Raw genomic sequence first — 17,906 nt, forward strand, 5'->3', positions numbered from 1 at the left:
ATACATTTATTTTTCTCCTTTTAAAGATTTTGTTTATTTATTTGACAGAGGAGAGGGAGATCACAAGTAGGCAGAGAGGCAGGCAGAGAGAGGAGGAAGCAGGCTCCCTGCTGAGCAGAGAGCCTATTCGGGACTCCATCCCAGGATCCTGAGATCATGACTTGAGCCAAAGGCAAAGGCCTAACCCACTTAGCCACCCAGGCGCCCTGGAATTAATACACTTAAAGCCCTTAAGTGGCACCTGGGCGGCCCAGTTGGTTAAGTGTCTGCCTTCAGCTCAAGTCATGGTGTGAGGGTCCTGAGATCAAGGCCCAGCCCATGTTTGGCTCTTCACTCAGTGGGGAGTTTGCTTCTCCCTTTCCCTCTGTGCTCGCTCTCATTTGTCTCAAATTAAAAAAAAAAAAAAAACTTTAAGAAAAAGAATAAAACACTTAAAATAGTTCCTGGCATATTGTGGTTTTTTTTTTGTTGTTGTTGTCGTGTTTTTTTTTTTTTTTTAGGATTTTATTTATTTATTTTGAGAGAGCATGAGAAGGGGGCAGGTCAGAGGGAGAAGCAGACTTCCCACTCAGCTGGGAGCCATTTGCGGAACTTAATCCTGGCACTCCAGGATCATAACCCAAACTGAAGGCAGTTGCTTAACCCACTGAACCACCCAGATGCCCAGTTCCTGGCATATTGTAAGAGCTCAGTTATTTGTCCATTGTATTGATGTTGGTATTGTACTTTTTTTAAAAAAAGTCCCTCTCTACTAATTTTATTAGGTATTTAAAACTTAGAAGATTCTGTGCTAAGCCATATAAAAAAATGAAATCTTGCCATTTGTAACAACGTGGCTGGAACTAGATAGAGGGTATTAGGCTAAGCGAAATAAGTCAATCATAGAAAGACAATTATATGATCTTCCTGGTATGTGGAATTTAACAAAAAAGGCAGAGGGTCATAGGGGAATAGAGGAAAAAATGAAACAAGATGAAATCAGAGAGGGAGACAAACTATAAGACACCCTTAATCTTAGGAATAAACAGGGTGGCTGGAGGGCAGGTGGGTGGGAGGTTGCAGTGATTGGGTGATGGACACTGGGAAGGTATGTGTTGTAATGAGCACTGGATATTAACATTAAGACTGTTGAATCACAGACCTGTACCCCTGAAACAAATAATATATTTATCTTAATTTAAAAAAGATTCTCTGCTATTAAGAAAGGTGTATGTTGCTATCATATATATGTATATGTAGGTAGAACTGAGTGGAATGTAGAAATACCTTGATCCTCAGCAGAACTCAAGTTGATAGCCTGGTATATGAAGTTATACTTTCCTGAATGTACCTGTCACCTGCCATTTTGAAAATTGGTATTTAGTTGCTTTTTTTTTTTTTTTAATCACTCTTGCCTCATGATGTAAAATTCAAAATGAATCCTTACTTGATGTCAGTACCACTATAGGAGGCAGTAGTCATTGGTATATAAAATGATTTTACTATTTTGGGAGTGCCTGGCTGCCTCAGTCAGTAGAGCATGTAACTCTTGATCTTGGGGTTGTGAATTTGAGTCCGATGTTGGGGTGGGTATATTGTACTTAAAATTTTAAAAAATCTTAAAATGATTTTGCTGTTCTGATTTATAATAAATTGGTTATTTTCAAAGTCTGAACATTTATTCTCTTGTTTCAAGTCTTTTATTGATTAATGGCTTTCTTTCCATTTATTGATTCTGTTTGCTAAGACATTCATCAGATCTCTTTGGGACATTTTTCTATGGTACCTGATAATATTTTCCTTTGAGAACTGGATTTTGTAGTTTAGATGTCACATGAATTTTCTAGGGATTCCATGACAAATTACTATAAACAGGATAACTCTAAAGCAATAGAATTTTTTTTTTCTCATGGATCTGGAAGCCAGAAGGCTAAAATCAAGGTGCGGGCAGGGTCATATTCCCTCTGAAGGTTCTGGGGAGGAATCTTCCTTTGCCTCTCCCAGCTTTTGGTGGCTCCTGATGTTTCTTGTCTTGTGACTGCATAACTCGCAGTTTCTCCCTCCATCTTCACATGGCCTTCTTCCCCTCTTTATGTCTCTGTGTGTCCTGTATTCTGCTGATAAGGACACCCGTCATTGGATTTAGGACTCACCCTAAAATCAGGATTTTTTTTTTTAAAGATTTCATTTATTTATTTGAGAGAGAGAGCCAGAGAGCACAAACAGGGGGAGCATCAGAGAGGGAGGAGGAGAAGCAGGCTCCCACAGGGCAGGGAGCCCGACATGGGGCTTCATCCCAAGACCCTGGGATCATGACCTGAGCCAAAGGCAGAGGCCTAACCAACTGAGCCACCCAGGCACCCTCAGGATGATTTCATCTTGAGATCCTTAACTAACTGCATATGCACAGACCCTATTTCCAAGTAAGTTCACATTTTGAATTCCTGGATGAACACGAATTTTGGGGGGAACAATGTTGAACCCACTACAGATAGGAAGGGAATATTTACAGGGACAAGGAGTGGGGAACAAGATTAAATAATGTCAAAAACTACCTTGCATTTCACAGGAATATTATTTTGGGCCACTCTTCAGTCTAAATGCTTTTTGTACTCTGCTGATTCCTTGTTTCATTAACAAGGCACAGAAACATTGAGTACCCATTTTAATGATACACAGAACTTGACTCTAACAGAACTCTTCTGAGTATTAATTTATTGTACATCAAGCAGATTCCCATTTTCTTTATGTTGTGAATGTATCAACCTGACTTAATGTAAGTTCATTAGATATTTTATCCCTGAAGTTAACCTCTCTAAAAGATCTTCCATAACTTAACTTTGAAGTTGTGTTTCAGATGAATAGGCTACATACATGTCTTAGCAGGCATTTCAAGATGTTTAGGAAGTAATCATCTACCGAAGATTTGTTGTGGGAATGTGGTTTTCCTCCCCCGCCCCCCCATTTTTCATGTTCCTCCTGGAGGTGTATGTTACTAATAAGACATTTTTGAAAACGACACTGAATGATAATACTCTTCTGCTTTCCTGCACTCTCTTGAACAGAGTACTGTAGTGTAGTTTCCTGAGCTTATTAGAAGATTTCTTAAGTAGATTACTGGAATTCATAGAGGATGATGAAACAACAATTCACAGTTGAGACCAAATACTAAGCCCATTGCCAAACAAAACTCCTCTCTTCCCAGCCTATTTGCTGGTCTTTCAGTGTTAAATGCAAAGAAGAGAGAAAACTGGTTCTCTGTCTACTACCTTCCTTGTATTATCTCAGTTACACAGCTGTATAAGTATTACTCTTACATAAAGGAAACCTAAGATTAGAGAGGTGAAGACATGGAAGTTGTTCAGGGTCATATGTTTAGGATGGTGGAGTCAATATTTGAATATTAGCTTTTCTTAAGTGCTTTTTTCCAACATATGCTATTGTCTCTCCAAACCAGAAAGCTCAAACAACTACAGTCTTGCTAAAAACAAAAAACAAACAAACAAAAAACCCTGCTCTATACAAAGAAAAGAAAGAAGTACATAAGTGCTTTTCCAAGCTTAAAATCATATCTTCAGTTCTTTGATCTGAAAAGGTTTTTGTGTTTTGTTCTGAGTATATGGGGACCCAGTGGAGGTGGGCGGGGTGTGTGTGTTCCAATGAAGGCTCCATTGAGGAAGATGGAATATTTGAGTGGTGTAATCTCTGAAGATCTGTACTGTTAAAGATTCTCCTCTGCAGTTCTTTTATTTGTTTTTACCAGAAAGATCCTTGCCCAGGTTGGCCACCATAATTTGAAACCTTGTGTAAGATTTTGCCTTTAGTAGGTTAAAGACCAATTTTCAGGCAGAAGAATAGTGTTCAGTATAGTTACCCTCCTAAATAACTGGACTTCACTGCTTATTCTAGTTGCTTCTCATAGTAAGAGATGATTTGGGGAATGAAAAGAACTGTTTTTTTTTTTCTTATAGATTAACTGCTGAAGTACTGATCGAGTTCTGCGTTTCTTCAATGAGGAACTACAGGCTGATCTTCTGCCATAATCTCAAACAGCCATAAATGACAAAAGAATGCTTGCTCAGTGAGGGTAGCTGGTGCAGAAGCCATTTTTTAAACTTAGGTGTTTAAGTACTCAAAGGTAAGTTTTCAAAATGGTAACTCCTGTGCTGTATAAATACAAAGAAATTTTGGAGTTGATCTACTGTTGCTGCTATTTGATTATTAACTTGAGGTTTTGTAGTTATTGCCTGGCCCCACATATGTTGAAGAATGGATCTTGCTTGTTGAAAGCTATATAAATTTATAGCATTTTTGCTTCCCCTAATTTCTTCAAGTTGAATGGATTGTTTCCTAGTCACATTGTGACACTCTTGATCAACTGGGTACAACTATTATGTAATTTATATAAATATTATTTTTGCAAACTTTAGAATATTGAGTAGATTTATTATTTTGCTCTGTTCTTTCTTATGAGAAAGGAATGGTTTCTCAGATGTGATGAAAAAAATTTGCCCAGTTGGTGTCATTTCGTTCATTAACATCTTTTGAAAAAAGTTTTTCTTTTGAAAATACTCATTTCCCACATAAAGTAATAAATATTTTAGGAAACAAATTTTTCTTGGGATTACTTGTTGTCTGATGCTTCAGATATTTGAAACATTGTTTTCTCTCAGTACTTGACAGATCACTGTTCCTACAAAGTTAAGATAAATAACTTATTTCTTCTGAGTGAGATTGGCTATGGAAATTTTTCTTTGAAATAATTAATGAAACAGCAGGATTGATGAACATTCTCATTTGAAAGTTGATGTCTAGAACTGAAAAATATCCTTCATTTATAAAAACATTGTGGCTGCTCTGTCATGTCGAATAAGAGCTGGTTGGTCTTGTTCTTACTAGCCCATCATTGATGAAAAGTGATTATTAGCTCAATACTTTATATATAAAAAGTGATTCTCTCCTGTTTTGGGTGCTTATAAATTAAGAGGTTAGATGTGCTTCATACAGCACAGTACAAAAATGATTGGGTTTGGCTTTTTACCTGTGTCATTAAGCCTGGTCAGTAAAGGTCCTCTTGCCCCATAATTTGTCTTTGGGACATTAATGTCCTTTGTTAAGTTTAATGATAGATGTGCCACTGTTTGATAAATGCGCAAACTAGATGTAACAGAGAAAATGTTTGGATGATTGTGTTGAGCTTTATTTGTAGAATATCTTGTGGGCCCGAGAACTGGAACATATGTAATGATGAAAACAAATTCAGGTGTAAAGCATTTTTTGTAATGTATTTAATCATCTTGTCACCTGTTGATAATTAGTCTCTTTTTTTGTTTGTTTGTCTTTCATTTGGCAGAAAAGACAGCTTTGATTTCTGGCTGCAAAAAAGATATGAGGAAGAGCTCCTCCCCTTCCTTGAGTAACTGCAACTCCGTTCTTGCTAACAAAATATTTGGAATTCCACTTGATGAGCTGCAGCAGGGAGGACATCCAGACAATGAGGTTCCGTTCATAGTCCGCCACGTTGTGGACTATATTGAGGAACATGGTATACATTTCCTTACCTTGAGGACTAGCCTTTGTTGAACAGTTTATCCCTTTTGACCTCGGATTTTTTTTTCTTTTCTTTTTTTCCACTATGGAAAGTCCAAAATATAGGAAGGAAAAATGGTAGAAATTTCTTTATGTAAAGTTATATACTTAGAAATGTCCAGCATATAGCATTGTTTAGTGGGGTGGTAATGGAATATTTTTAATGGAGGTGGAGTGATTAAAATAAATTATCCCTCAGGACAGAGATAGGATGTTCCTAAAATGTGTGATTTGAAGGTGTTTAGCCCTGTAGGGAGAGCCAAGGTTTTTTCAAAAGTGAGTATTTTGGCCATTAGTGGAACATAAGGAATAACACGGAAGACATCGGGAGATGGAGAGGAGGAGTGAGTGGGGAGAAATTGGAGGAGAGACAAACCATGAGAGATTGTGGACTCTGAGAAACAAACTGAGGGTTTTGTTTTGGAGGGGAGGGGTTTGGGGGGTTGGGTGTGCCTAGTGATGGGTATTAAGGAGGGCACATATATTGCCTGGAGCACTGGGTGTGGTGCATAAATAATGAATCTTGGAACACTGAAAAAAAAAAAAATTAAGAAAAACCAACCAAACAAAAGTGAGTATTTTAAGTTGGTTGGAAAATGAATATATATGGCCAAGTAGTCGAAGTTGAAGCTTTTAAAATTTTTACTTTGAACTAATGTAGGAGGTCTGGAGCAACAAGGACTTTTTCAAGTCAATGGAAATGCTGAGACAGTGGAGTGGCTGCGGCAGAGATACGACAGCGGAGAAGAGGTGGACTTGGTTAAGGAAGCAGATGTTCCCTCAGCTATTAGTCTTCTTAGGTTTTTCCTTCAAGAACTCCCTGAACCTGTTATCCCTGGCAGTTTGCATATTCACTTGATGCAACTTTCTCAAGGTAGTATAATTTGATTCTTACCTATCAGTCATTTACCATTAATTTTGAAGTCTTTTTATCTTGTAGAAATCTTGACATGTAAACAGTAATTATAATAGTTCTGAGATTCATTTCTTATGTTCCCCTTTTGGAGGACATATGCTCTTTGGGTCTGTATGGTCTAGTCAAGGGGATGGCAACTTCTTAGATCCCTGTAGTCCTGTTTACTTTTTATGACTGGTCTTAGGAAGCCTAAGCTACAGGGAGAGGAGGAGGAGAAGGAGAAGAAAAGGCAGGACAGAAGAACATGGAATAGGTTGGGAAAGAAGAGAAATACATATAAAGTGGTATGTGTGGCATAATATCCAATAATAGTGCTGTTCCTTAGTGGTGATGTTGCTGTAGGATACTCTTTATCCCTGGTTTGATAGAACTTCCTAGCAAAAACCAGAAGACAGCTTTGATTCCGGGTTCAGAATATATCTGTAGTTTGTTCTTGGACCCCTGCCTGAAGGAAATAAAATATCAATTTGGACATCAGACTTCAAGCCAAGTAAAGAAAAAAAAAAGGCTGATTTGTATTTGTTGGGTTAGGTTTTCCGTGGTGTGGGTTAAATCTTTGTTCACTCATAGTTGTTGACTTGCATTGGCCAGTGCATTTTGACTTCTTAGGGTTGGCACTGCTTTGGAAATACAGGTACAGTCATGCAAGAGACAGTATGATGAGAATTAAACAAACATAGAGAATTTGGGCCAATGAGTAATAGGTGAGGAAAACAACGTTCAGCAATTGAGGGGTTGAATTCCTTCTCCAACTCTTCTCTTTCCCTTAATAAGTGAAATGTGAAGCTCTAAGCCATTTGGCCTCTGGTAGAGGAAGTGAAGAGGTTTTGAATTGTTAATAGTAAAAAGGTAATGTGGGTGGAGTAATGTGAACCTGGCAAAAAATCTGAGCTTTGCTTTTACTTCATTAAAAAAACCTGTCATTATGTTTTATAGATTATAATAATGAAGATGAATTTGGAAGAAAGTTGAGGTTCCTTTTACAGCAGCTTCCACCTGTTAATTACAGTTTGTTAAAGTTTCTGTGTAGATTTTTAGCCAATGTAGCATCACATCATGAAGAAATTTGGTCTGCAAACTCTTTGGCTGCTGTCTTTGGTCCAGATGTCTTCCAGTAAGTTTTTCCACAAATTTTTATGTAATCAAAAAAAAATTGAATTTGTGAAATAGAGTCATTATAACTACCTGCCAAAGATCATAGGTTGCCTGGTGAACCATTATTTTTTATAGTAGATCTGATTAACCCTCCGAGCATTTCTGTGAAGAGGGTACAAATTAGGTAGGCTTTACAGATGGGAAAACTGAGGCACAGAATAATGATATAAATTGCTCAGGTTTATAAAGTGACTCATTGGTTGTCTTCTAATTTTACCTGTATTTGATTTAAGGACTTTCAGTTCAATTTAGACTTTTATTCTTAGCATTTACACAGATGTGGAAGATCTGAAAGAGCAAGAAATAGTGAGCAGGATAATGGCTGGACTTCTGGAAAATTACTATGAGTTTTTTGAGAATGAAGAGGAAGATTTCTCATCTAATGATTTAAGTTCAATTACTGAACAGGTGAGAATATTTTAAAATACTCTACTTGGAGGGAGAATTTTTAAAGAATATGCTCTGAAGGGCTTGCATAAACTCAGGTGGAGTTTTAAAGTACTGAACAAAGCAGTTCACTTGGTTATTATATGGAGTCATGGGTGACACATCCATGTAATGTATGAATATGGTATTTTTTCTTAAGTTCTCAATTTGAGTTTTTATTACTTTTTATAAGGTATTGAAAGCAGAATTTATGTTAGTTTGTGGGGTTTGTGTGTTTTCTTCTAACTTAAGCATTGTTTATTTTATAAGAATGGGTGGTGTTTTTTTGCTTTTGCAAAGAAACTTTTCACAGAATGTAGGCAAAGGGTGAGAAGTAGAAGGTAGAGGGATAGATTAAATACAAAGTTCACACAAACTTGTAAAAATAGGAAGTTTTTCTTGATGAAAGTCACAGGTCAGTAGAGCAGTGCAGTCGTTTTCATTATCGGGAAGCTCACGGCAGTTTTTTAACTTTTGTGACTTTGGAAAATTAACATTCATTTCTTTGGCTGCATTATATTTTGTTCTGCTGTACCTTGATGGTTGAGTTAGTACAAGAACCTGGTTACTTTCTCCTTCATGAAATGAGAATATTGATGCACAACAAATTTTTTAGTGTAAAAAATTTATTTGATAAATTTATTGTAAGGTCACATTAATTCATACTTTTCATGTTTAGAATTTATAATTTAGGTCTATGTAGAGGTTTTTCTTTTGCACTTAACTGAAATAATTTGTCAAACTTTTATTAGGTTAAAGTCTGTGAAGTTACTTATATTTTGGGCCTGCGGTGTGGTTGCTCTTCTTAGAGTAAATCATTCACCTGGTTACAATAAAATATACAGTAAAATTTCTTGGTTTACCCAAATCCATTCCTTTGCCCCCACGTTGGTTTTCTATGTATTTTTTTCCAGAGTTTCATTATGCAGATATAAGTAAGTATTTGCTTAGTTTTTTAAACAGGAAAGTAGCATAGTGTACACACTGTTCTGCATCTTTTTTTCTTTTTTTAAAGTCAGTTAACGTATATTGGGAGTCTTAACTGGAATAGAGAGAGCATATTCTTTTGTTTTTACTGCATAGATCCCTATTGTATGGATGCAGTGTTATGATTTATTTGATTTCTTGTTCTTGATCTCCACTTGAAAAGGTAATAGTATGCCCCATTTTTTCAGAAGAGTCCTGATTTATATCTCTTTATGTAATTATTAGTAGCTCCCCTTATCACTCGCATATGTATCCAGGTCTTGATGATTGATTAGGTGGTAATTATTGATGCACATTGGGTGGATCTCTTCATTTGCTTTTAGATTAGGAAGCAGCAACTCTTGAAAGGTAGTTTATCATACAGATTTTCATTAGTTCTTATAGGTCTTGGTTCTGATAATATGAATTTCGAAGTTTTATTTTCTGGGTAGCCCATCTTTTGTTTAAGAGTTTCTGTACTAGGGACGCCTGGGTGGCTCAGTTGGTTAAGCAGCTGCCTTCGGCTCAGGTCATGATCCCAGCGTCCTGGGATCGAGTCCCGCATCGGGCTCCTTGCTGCGCAGGGAGCCTGCTTCTCCCTCTGACTCTGCCTGCCACTCTGTCTGCCTGTGCTCGCTCTCACTCGCTCTCTGACAAATAAATAAATAAAATCTTAAAAAAAAAAAAGAGTTTCTGTACTGTTGGGGACTTTTCTGGATAAGTCTTTCTAATATTTGGAGTTGAGACCTTCTTTAGTTTTTCCATGTTTTCTTCCTGTAAGCATTTATATCGTCTGATTTTCACTCCCTCTTTCCCTTCCTCCCTTTTTCTTTTCCTTCCCCACCCCACCTTTGTCTTTTTATTCAGGTATCAGGAACTTTTAAGGAAACAGTAACAAGACAAATTGCAGTTTGTAATGTGTTAAACTGAGGATGAAAACAGTGTGCATGTGTATACCCAAGCGGATAGAATTTGTAGCCAGAATCAGTGATCCATATTTTTTGAACTGCTGTCATATACAGCTCCTGACTTAAAAACTTGGTTAGAATAAAGAAGTAACACATCTCTTCAGAATCATTCTTGCTTTATAGAAAACGACAAGAAGGCAAGGAGATTTTCCTTAAACCATTAATGCCTTTTGATGCCCATAAGAAATCCCATCTTTGGGGAATTGTGTGTCACTTCTTTCCCTGAGGATTTAGTTGAGGGGTGCCTGGCTAGCTCAGTTGGTAGAACATATGACTCTTGATCTTGGGGTTGTAAATTCAAGCCCCCTAAGTTGAGCATAGAAATTACTTTAAAAAAAAAATCTTAAAAAAAAGAAATTATGTTTTAGTTTAGTGATTTATTTAGTTAAAATTAATGGCTGCTCAAAATGAAATAATGTGCATACGTTTGTGTTACTCATTTTCTACACATCTAAGATGATTTGATTCGTAAGACAATAATGATGCAGATATGCCCTACTACTTATATCTTGATGACTCTGAAGTCTTCAGGGTATGCCTTGACTATGTTTTATGTTGTGTAATTCTCTGATGGACAGTGGAATAACTCACATGTAATGCATTTGTGTTTTTATATTTCTTTAAGCACTAAAAAATGTTAAGAAAACTTAACATTAAAACTTAAAACTTAACATTGTTAAAACTTAACATTGTGCTTTACATTAAATAGATAAGTGGTTAATTAACACCAGGACATAGTGTTGAATTCTGCAAATTTGCTCATGGATAGGAAAGGGTATATTAGGGGTCACTGGGTGGCTCAGTGAGTTGAGTCCAGTTTTTGATTTCGGCTCAGGTCTGGATCTCAGGGTCATGAGATCGAGCCCCATGTTGGGCTCTGTGCTCATTGTAAAGTCTATGTGTACCTATCCCTTTGCTTCTCCCACTGCTTTTGCCCTCTTTCTCAAATAAATAAATGAAATCGTGAAAAAAAAAAAAAAAGAGGATGTTAGTATATTGAGTAGAATGTACTCAATAAATGGGAGTAGTGCTGTGAGTTGGAGGAGACAGGGATGTATATTTAATATTTTGGCCCATGTTGCTAGTTACCCGAATCTGGTTTCTTACCCATTTTAATCACCATTTCTGAACTATAAGTAGGTTACAGTAGTAGAGCAGATACCTTTCAGATACCTGAAAGCTTGCTTTCTTTAAAGCAGTTCTTATAACTTCAATTTGACTTGTGAGGCTGAAGTGATAGATACTGAGTGAAAGTAAAAGTTCCTCAAACTTAGCACATTTTGGTTGTATTTTCAAATTGACTTAATTTAGTTTAAATCCTCATATTTAAATCCCCTAATTTCTTATCCCCATATTTAAAGATATGGGTAGATCTGGCCCATCCCTGATTATTTTTCTTCTGATTTTGATATTTGAAGGAAGTGAAGTTAATCTAGGACTCTGTTCTGTTGGAATTTCATCCCACTAATGCAAGTATTTTGCTGCTAGAGCCTTTTCAAGGTGGTAGATATTTCTATTAATAGTGTGAGAGAGATGACTGGCGATGATGAATAGGGAGTGTTTGAGAAATGACCCAGAGTTGGTGGACAGGTTTTTTGTATGGGATCCCTACATGAATGCAAATTCAGTAGAGTGGTTTGAAGATGTAGGTGATAATTATGTTTCTTTATACATTTGAGAAGGCAGGTAGCAGCGTTCTCCACAAGCTGGAGTCTGGAGAGCAGGCATTTCACGAGGCCCTAGAGAAGGGAATTACAGCAGTCAAAGAAAGAAGAGATGTAAGTATGGATGAGGATTTTCCATAAGTAGAGTGAGTGGTTTTCCATGAGTGGAGTTGAGGCAGTTGCATATGTAGGGCAGGTTTGGAATAATTTAGGAATAGATGGAGCACTGATAAGTAGAAGGTCAGGCTGACAAGGAGAGGATTGAGAATTTTTAAAGTATGGGGTGAGAGAGGGCATTTTTAAGTTTTTAATACTTATTCTTACCCAAATTAATTTAGTCATTTCTTACTATAGGAAGTTATATTTGGAGGCCTGGGAGATGGGGGGAGAGGGGAAGAAAATCCCATTAGGTCACTTTTCGTATTGTATCTTACTGAATGATTATTGGTGAAAATACTGAACAGTGTCAGTTGGTTTACATAAAGCTTTTTGAATTGAATATAATGTATTCAAAGTAATTGAGTATAAGGTATTTGTAATTCCTAAGAGCTCTTGTCTGTAGGTATAAACTAGTTTTTAAAACATCTACTGTAGCATGTTAAAATAGCAGTACCTCTCTGCTGAAAATTTGTGGAATGAATAAATATTTATTCTCAGTTTAAATAGCCATCTTAAATAAAAATTTTTTTAATATACTATTTTGGTGCCCAAACCTTTATTGATCAGCCACAGTAATTCCCATTTAATATCTCTGAAAACAGTATTTTCTTGCCATTTTTTTTTCCTGCTTGAGTTACCAGGTAGATGTTAAGTATATTCTTGAATTTCATTAATTTATTAAATACATCTGGGGAAAATGAAGGTTATTTTCCATGTGATTCCATTTAAAAACTGATTTATCATATGAAATTTTGACCTTTGTATATAAATTTTACCGTTCAGTTAATAATCACTTACTGATTTTTAGTATTTTCATCATTGTTCAACATGATGGGGGTAGACGAGGGTTAGCATTTAGAAGCAGAGCAAATTTAGCTGCATCTGCTGCATATGCTTTATATATATGAAGTAAATGGTTCACAAGTTAAGGTCTTTAAGTATTATTGTTAGTAATGAATTTTTAGTGACCCAGATGACTAGTGACCTTGAGAGCTCCTGCTTTAGTTTGGTGGCAAATACTGTCTGTCTCAAAAAAGAAGTGATGTTACATGTAGAAACTAGGCTCTACACTATATTGAAATAACAATTCCAGTTACAATGATAGCTATTATTTATTGCTTAGTATGTATAGACACTGTAGAAGAGTTTGCATATATTACTTAATCCTTTCAACTAGCCTTGTAGGTAGTATGTATAGCATCTCCATTTTATACATAGGCTTGGAGAAGTAAGTTGAGGGATAGTTAAGGACACAGTAGGAATGTGAAATATATATCTTTCTGCCTTCCGAGTTTGGCTTTTAAGTACTTACTGTGTTATACTTGAAAGCAGGCAGTCTATACTTGTTGATTACAAGTGTGCTAGAATGCCACGGAGAAATTACCTATCTTCTGGTTAAAGTTTACTTTCTGAGGGTATTCTAGTAACTGTGTTTTGACTGTTGGGCGAGAGTACCTCTCTTACACACAGTGGTAAATTTATTTTAGGTATTTCCAGTGCATTTGGCTAGAATGGATAAAGGTATACTTTTACTGCTCAGTGTTTTCAATAACTAGTATTAAATTATAAAAGATGTTAAGATATTTTATGGCTAGCTCTTCTTTGGGATAGCTTGACAAGTTATTTCTCATTTGGAAATATTTTGTGGGGGTTTTCCTTTTTCGATATTGTCTTTTTATTAGAATGATTGTTTACTTACGTAGCCAGTTTGATAATGGAAGACATTTTATAGCCCCTGCCAGAAAGAAAATTATAGCTTTGAGTTGTGTTTACTGGCCAAAACAATGAGTTCCCCCTTATAAGGTCCAGTCTCTTCATGAAAAATTCCATCTGAATCATTTAGAAGTTAGCTGACCTTTTCTTTTCTTCTTTCTTCTTCTTCTTTTTTTTTTTAATTTGACAGAGATCACAAGTAGGTGGAAAGGCAGGCAGAGAGAGAGGAAGGGAAGGAGGCTCCCTGCTGAGCAGAGAGCCCGATGCAGGGCTCAATCCCAGGACCCTGAGATCATGACCTGAGCCTAAGGCAGAGGCTTTAACCCACTGAGCCACACCGGTGCCCCTAGCTGACATTTTCTAAAACATAGTTAACGCCTTAAGGCAAAATTTCTCTGCCCTTTTCCAGCACTTATACTATATTAAAATCATTTGCTAAATGCACCTGGAAATTGGAGAGGTTAGTTGGAAGTCTTTATAACTATTCAGTCTATAAAACTGATTGGTTAGGAAATGAAGATTAATGTTAACTAACTGCAGTGTGCAGGGTTTTCATTGTTTACATTCTTACTCATATTTCTAGTGATACACTAAGGTAATCATAAGTTTGTGCTTTAAAGTGTTAAGTTTGGTTTGCGGTTTTCTTCTAATATGGGAGAGTGGCTGTTGCTTAGTCTGTTAGGAAAATTGGTCCTGGGAAATGAAGTAAAAAATGAGTTGTGTTAAAATTTTCTTAGAATAGTATATCTTAGATAATGTCGGTTAACAGTTATATTAAATTTTGATTTTCAATTTCCTCTTATTTATATAGGTTAATGAACTTTCTGAGGAAGAAGAGGAAGATGAAAAGCTGGAACATATAGAAGAACTTCCAGAAGAGGGTGCAGAAAAATCAAGTGACATGGCAGAGGTGGTACAATTAAGGATGACTGAGAACATCCTGGAACCAAGTAGTGTTACAGCATCAACAAGGTAGTATTTCAGTTGAAAGAACTTCAGCTTTTGAACATTTTATTCTAGATGTAGATTCACTGAAGCACTGAATCATGTAAATTCTAGCACTGTGTGAAAGATTAGTTTGTGTATGGAGGCATTTTTGTAGCTCAGTCAGTTAAGCATCTGCCTTCGGCTCAGGTTATGATCCCGGGGTCCTGAGATGGAGCCCTGCATTGGGCTCCCTGCTCAGTGGGAAGCCTGCTGCTCTCTCTCTTTCTGTTGCACTCCCCCTGCTCATGCATGCGCTTGCTCTCTCTTTCTCTCGCTTGCTTACTCTCTCTCAAATCTTTTTTTTTTTTTTTTTAAAGATTTTATTTATTTGTCAGAGAGAGCGAGCAAGAGCGAGCACAGGCAGACAGAGTGGAAGGCAGAGTCAGACGGAGAAGCAGGCTCCCCGCGGAGCAAGGAGCCCGATATGGGACTCGATCCCAGGACGCTGGGATCATGACCTGAGCCGAAGGCAGCTGCTTAACCAACTGAGCCACCCAGGCGTCCCTTTTTTTTTTTTTTTTTTTTTAAATTTTATTTATTTATTTGACAGACAGAGACCACAAGTAGGCAGAGAGGCAGGCAGAGAGAGAGGAGGAAGCAGGCTCCCTGCTGAGCAGAGAGTCTGATTCGGGGCTCGATCCCAGGACCCTGAGACCATGACCTGAGCCGAAGGCAGAGGCTTTAACCCACTGAGCCACCCAGGTGCCCGCTCTCTCTCAAATCTTTTTTTTTTTTTTTTTTTTTTTTTAAAGATTTATTTATTTATTTATTTGACAGACAGAGATCACAAGTAGGCAGAGAGAGAGAGAGAGAGAGAGGAGGAAGCAGGCTCCCTGCTGTGCAGAGAGCCTGATGCGGGACTCGATCCCAGGACCCTGAGATCATGACCTGAGCCGAAGGCAGCGGCTTAACCCACTGAGCCACCCAGGCGCCCTCTCTCTCAAATCTTAAAAAAAAAAAAAAAGAAGATTGATGTGTGTATAAAAAAGAGCAAAGAGGAAATTTTAAGCAAACCTGCTAAGAAACTTTCAAGTATTAGCCTTTATATTTCTCTCCCCCCCACCCTTTTTAAAAAGATTTTATGTATTTGAGAGAGACAGGGTGAGAGAGCACAAGCGGTGGGGAGCGCAGCAGGGGGAGAGGGAGAAGCTGATTTCTCACTGAACAGGAGCCTGACATGAGGCTTGATCGTAGGACCCCAAGATCATGACCCGAGCCTGAGGCAGACAGACGCTCAACCAACTGAGCCACCCAGGTGCCCCTAGTATTTAGACTTCTTTTTCAAAAGAAAACCTCTTACATTTATTCTTAAAGTTTGTTTTTATATTTTTAGTATGTTTTAGTTGAGTTGGGTGAAATTTAGGAACCTTTGGAAATGGAATGATAGAGTGGTTGAATTGACTTGTATTTCCAATTTCTGGGCTAGAACTAGGTTGTTAGGCTGTAAGGAGAGAACTCTGATACATTAAGATAGTTCTTCCCAATCTTTTCATGTAGGAAGGGGTAATATTCACATGGCATACCGTGTAAACTTCATAAATGTGGTAGGGTGGAGGCACTGTCTTAGTGCATAGGTGGAGTCATTGGATACACTGTTTAGGAAGCTTTATTTATTAAGATTTTATTTATTTGTCAGAGAGCAAGCAAGTGCACAAGCAGTGGGGGAGCAGCAGGTAGAGGTTTTGGATGATTGATTGCATGGAAGTTAAAAAAAAAAAATACATTCTTTGATTGCCCACCATGGATGAAAGAAAAATAGGGAAAAATAGCCCTAGAATGCACAAGTCCTAGCATATAGGGAGCTATGTATAAATTTGTTTTATGGAATTAGTGGATACTGGAGATTGAACTTTCGGTAGCTTTTAATGTTCTATTTTTTTGAGTTTTTCTGAGAGGTAGTTCATGAACATAGTATTAGGTATCTGCTCTATTTCTTTTCACAAATAGCTGTGGGAAAATATGTTAGACCCTAGGGAAATAAACCTTTAGTGGTGGTTTAAAATAGCCATTCTCACACTTCTTGTTTTCAAATGTTACATTCTTAAAAAATATTGACTCCAAATAATTATTGTTAGTGTTGATTATACCGATGGGCATTTACCATGTTGTAAATTAAAAACAGCATGTTTGAGGCACTGGAAGTGTTTCTTTGTGGAGTTGTAGTTGGGAAGATGCTTATGTACAGCTATTTATGACTTAAGAGGTTTTTGTTTTTATGTGTTTTTTTTCTTTGTTTTACCTAATAGTTTTTGACTGATAAATTCCTCCTCCTTTGTTAGTTTTAGATCAGCAGTTCTCAGACTTGATCTTATAACCCCCTAACACACTTACAAATTATTTAGGACCCGAAGAACTTTTCTTTTCGTTGGTTGTAATTATTGGTATTTACTATATTAGGAATTAAAACTGAGAAATTTATATATATTTATGAAGTAGCAATAAACCTATTACATGTTAATGTAAAATTTTTATTTTTTATTTTTATTTTTAAAAAATTTTATTTATTCATTTGAGATAGAGACAGAGAGAGCACAAGCAGGGGTAGAAGCGAGGGAGAGGGAGAAGGAGACTCCCTGCTGAGTTGGGAGCTGGACATGGGGCTTAGTCCTAGGACCTGGAGATCACGACCTGAGCTGAAGGCAGACCTTAACCATGTGAGGCACGCAAGTGCCCCCTTAATGTAAAATTTTAAAATGTAACTGTGTTTTCCAGAATCTCCAAAAATCTTTTTAGTGAAAAATTTTTTAGTGGCTTGTTTTCTATTTTTACAGATATAAGTGTCTTTAATGTCTGGCTTAGTAGATGACTGCTGAATTCTTGCATTTTCCTCTATATTGCATTTCTTGTGTTTGTTATTTTGGTTAAAGTATGTGAAGAAGATTTGCCATCACACCAGTATGTAGTTAGAAATAGAATATTCGTAGCCTTTTCAGGTAATTGTGTGTCCATTCTTCTTTGATAATAGACCAAAACATTGAGTAGCAGCTTCTTCAAAGTTATTTGTATTATGAAACTTGAAACCATATCTGTGTTTTTTTCAGCTCTGATCTTTTGGTCTGTCTTGTGCTGTGATTATTTTATTTATGCTTGATTTTGTAACTTTTGGTATGTTGGGCATTTAGAAAATGCAGCTTAAGGGAGTTAATTCAACTCTTCCAAATGATGATACATTTTGTTACATAATATCAACAGTTCACATTCTTGAATATGACCATTGATTATATCAAAAGTGTCTTTTAAGTACTGGGACATTAATAAGTTCATGGTAAAAATAAAGGATTTCCACAATTCAGATTTTTGCTGAAAACTCAAATTTTATCAGTACTGTTACTTGCTTTTCTTGAAGTCTCAGTCTTACCCATTTTTGAGAAGATGTCTGCCACA

General features: G+C 36.8%; 1 protein-coding gene across 13 annotated transcripts in view; it reads left to right on the top strand.

Moving 5' to 3' along the window:
- FAM13B (family with sequence similarity 13 member B) overlaps positions 1 to 17,906 on the top strand; it is a 72,631-nt gene that overhangs the window by 13,157 nt on the left and 41,568 nt on the right. For 3 of the 13 annotated variants that reach the window (XM_082725492.1, XM_082725486.1, XM_082725493.1), the window contains exons 2-8: positions 3,951 to 4,099; positions 5,333 to 5,524; positions 6,230 to 6,442; positions 7,421 to 7,598; positions 7,906 to 8,047; positions 11,682 to 11,777; positions 14,347 to 14,507. In XM_082725492.1, the coding sequence (XP_082581618.1) occupies positions 4,039 to 4,099; positions 5,333 to 5,524; positions 6,230 to 6,442; positions 7,421 to 7,598; positions 7,906 to 8,047; positions 11,682 to 11,777; positions 14,347 to 14,507 (1,043 nt within the window). In that variant the 5' untranslated portion in view covers positions 3,951 to 4,038. Of the gene's footprint in view, positions 1 to 2,143; positions 2,403 to 3,950; positions 4,118 to 5,332; positions 5,525 to 6,229; positions 6,443 to 7,420; positions 7,599 to 7,905; positions 8,048 to 11,681; positions 11,778 to 14,346; positions 14,508 to 17,906 lie in introns of those variants that run through there. The other 10 variants (XM_082725496.1, XM_082725487.1, XM_082725494.1 and 7 more) reach the window with 6 other exon arrangements.

The sequence above is a fragment of the Mustela nivalis genome, assembly GCF_964662115.1.
Source record: "Mustela nivalis genome assembly, chromosome: 3".
In the NCBI taxonomy this organism is placed as follows: Eukaryota; Metazoa; Chordata; class Mammalia; order Carnivora; family Mustelidae; genus Mustela; species Mustela nivalis.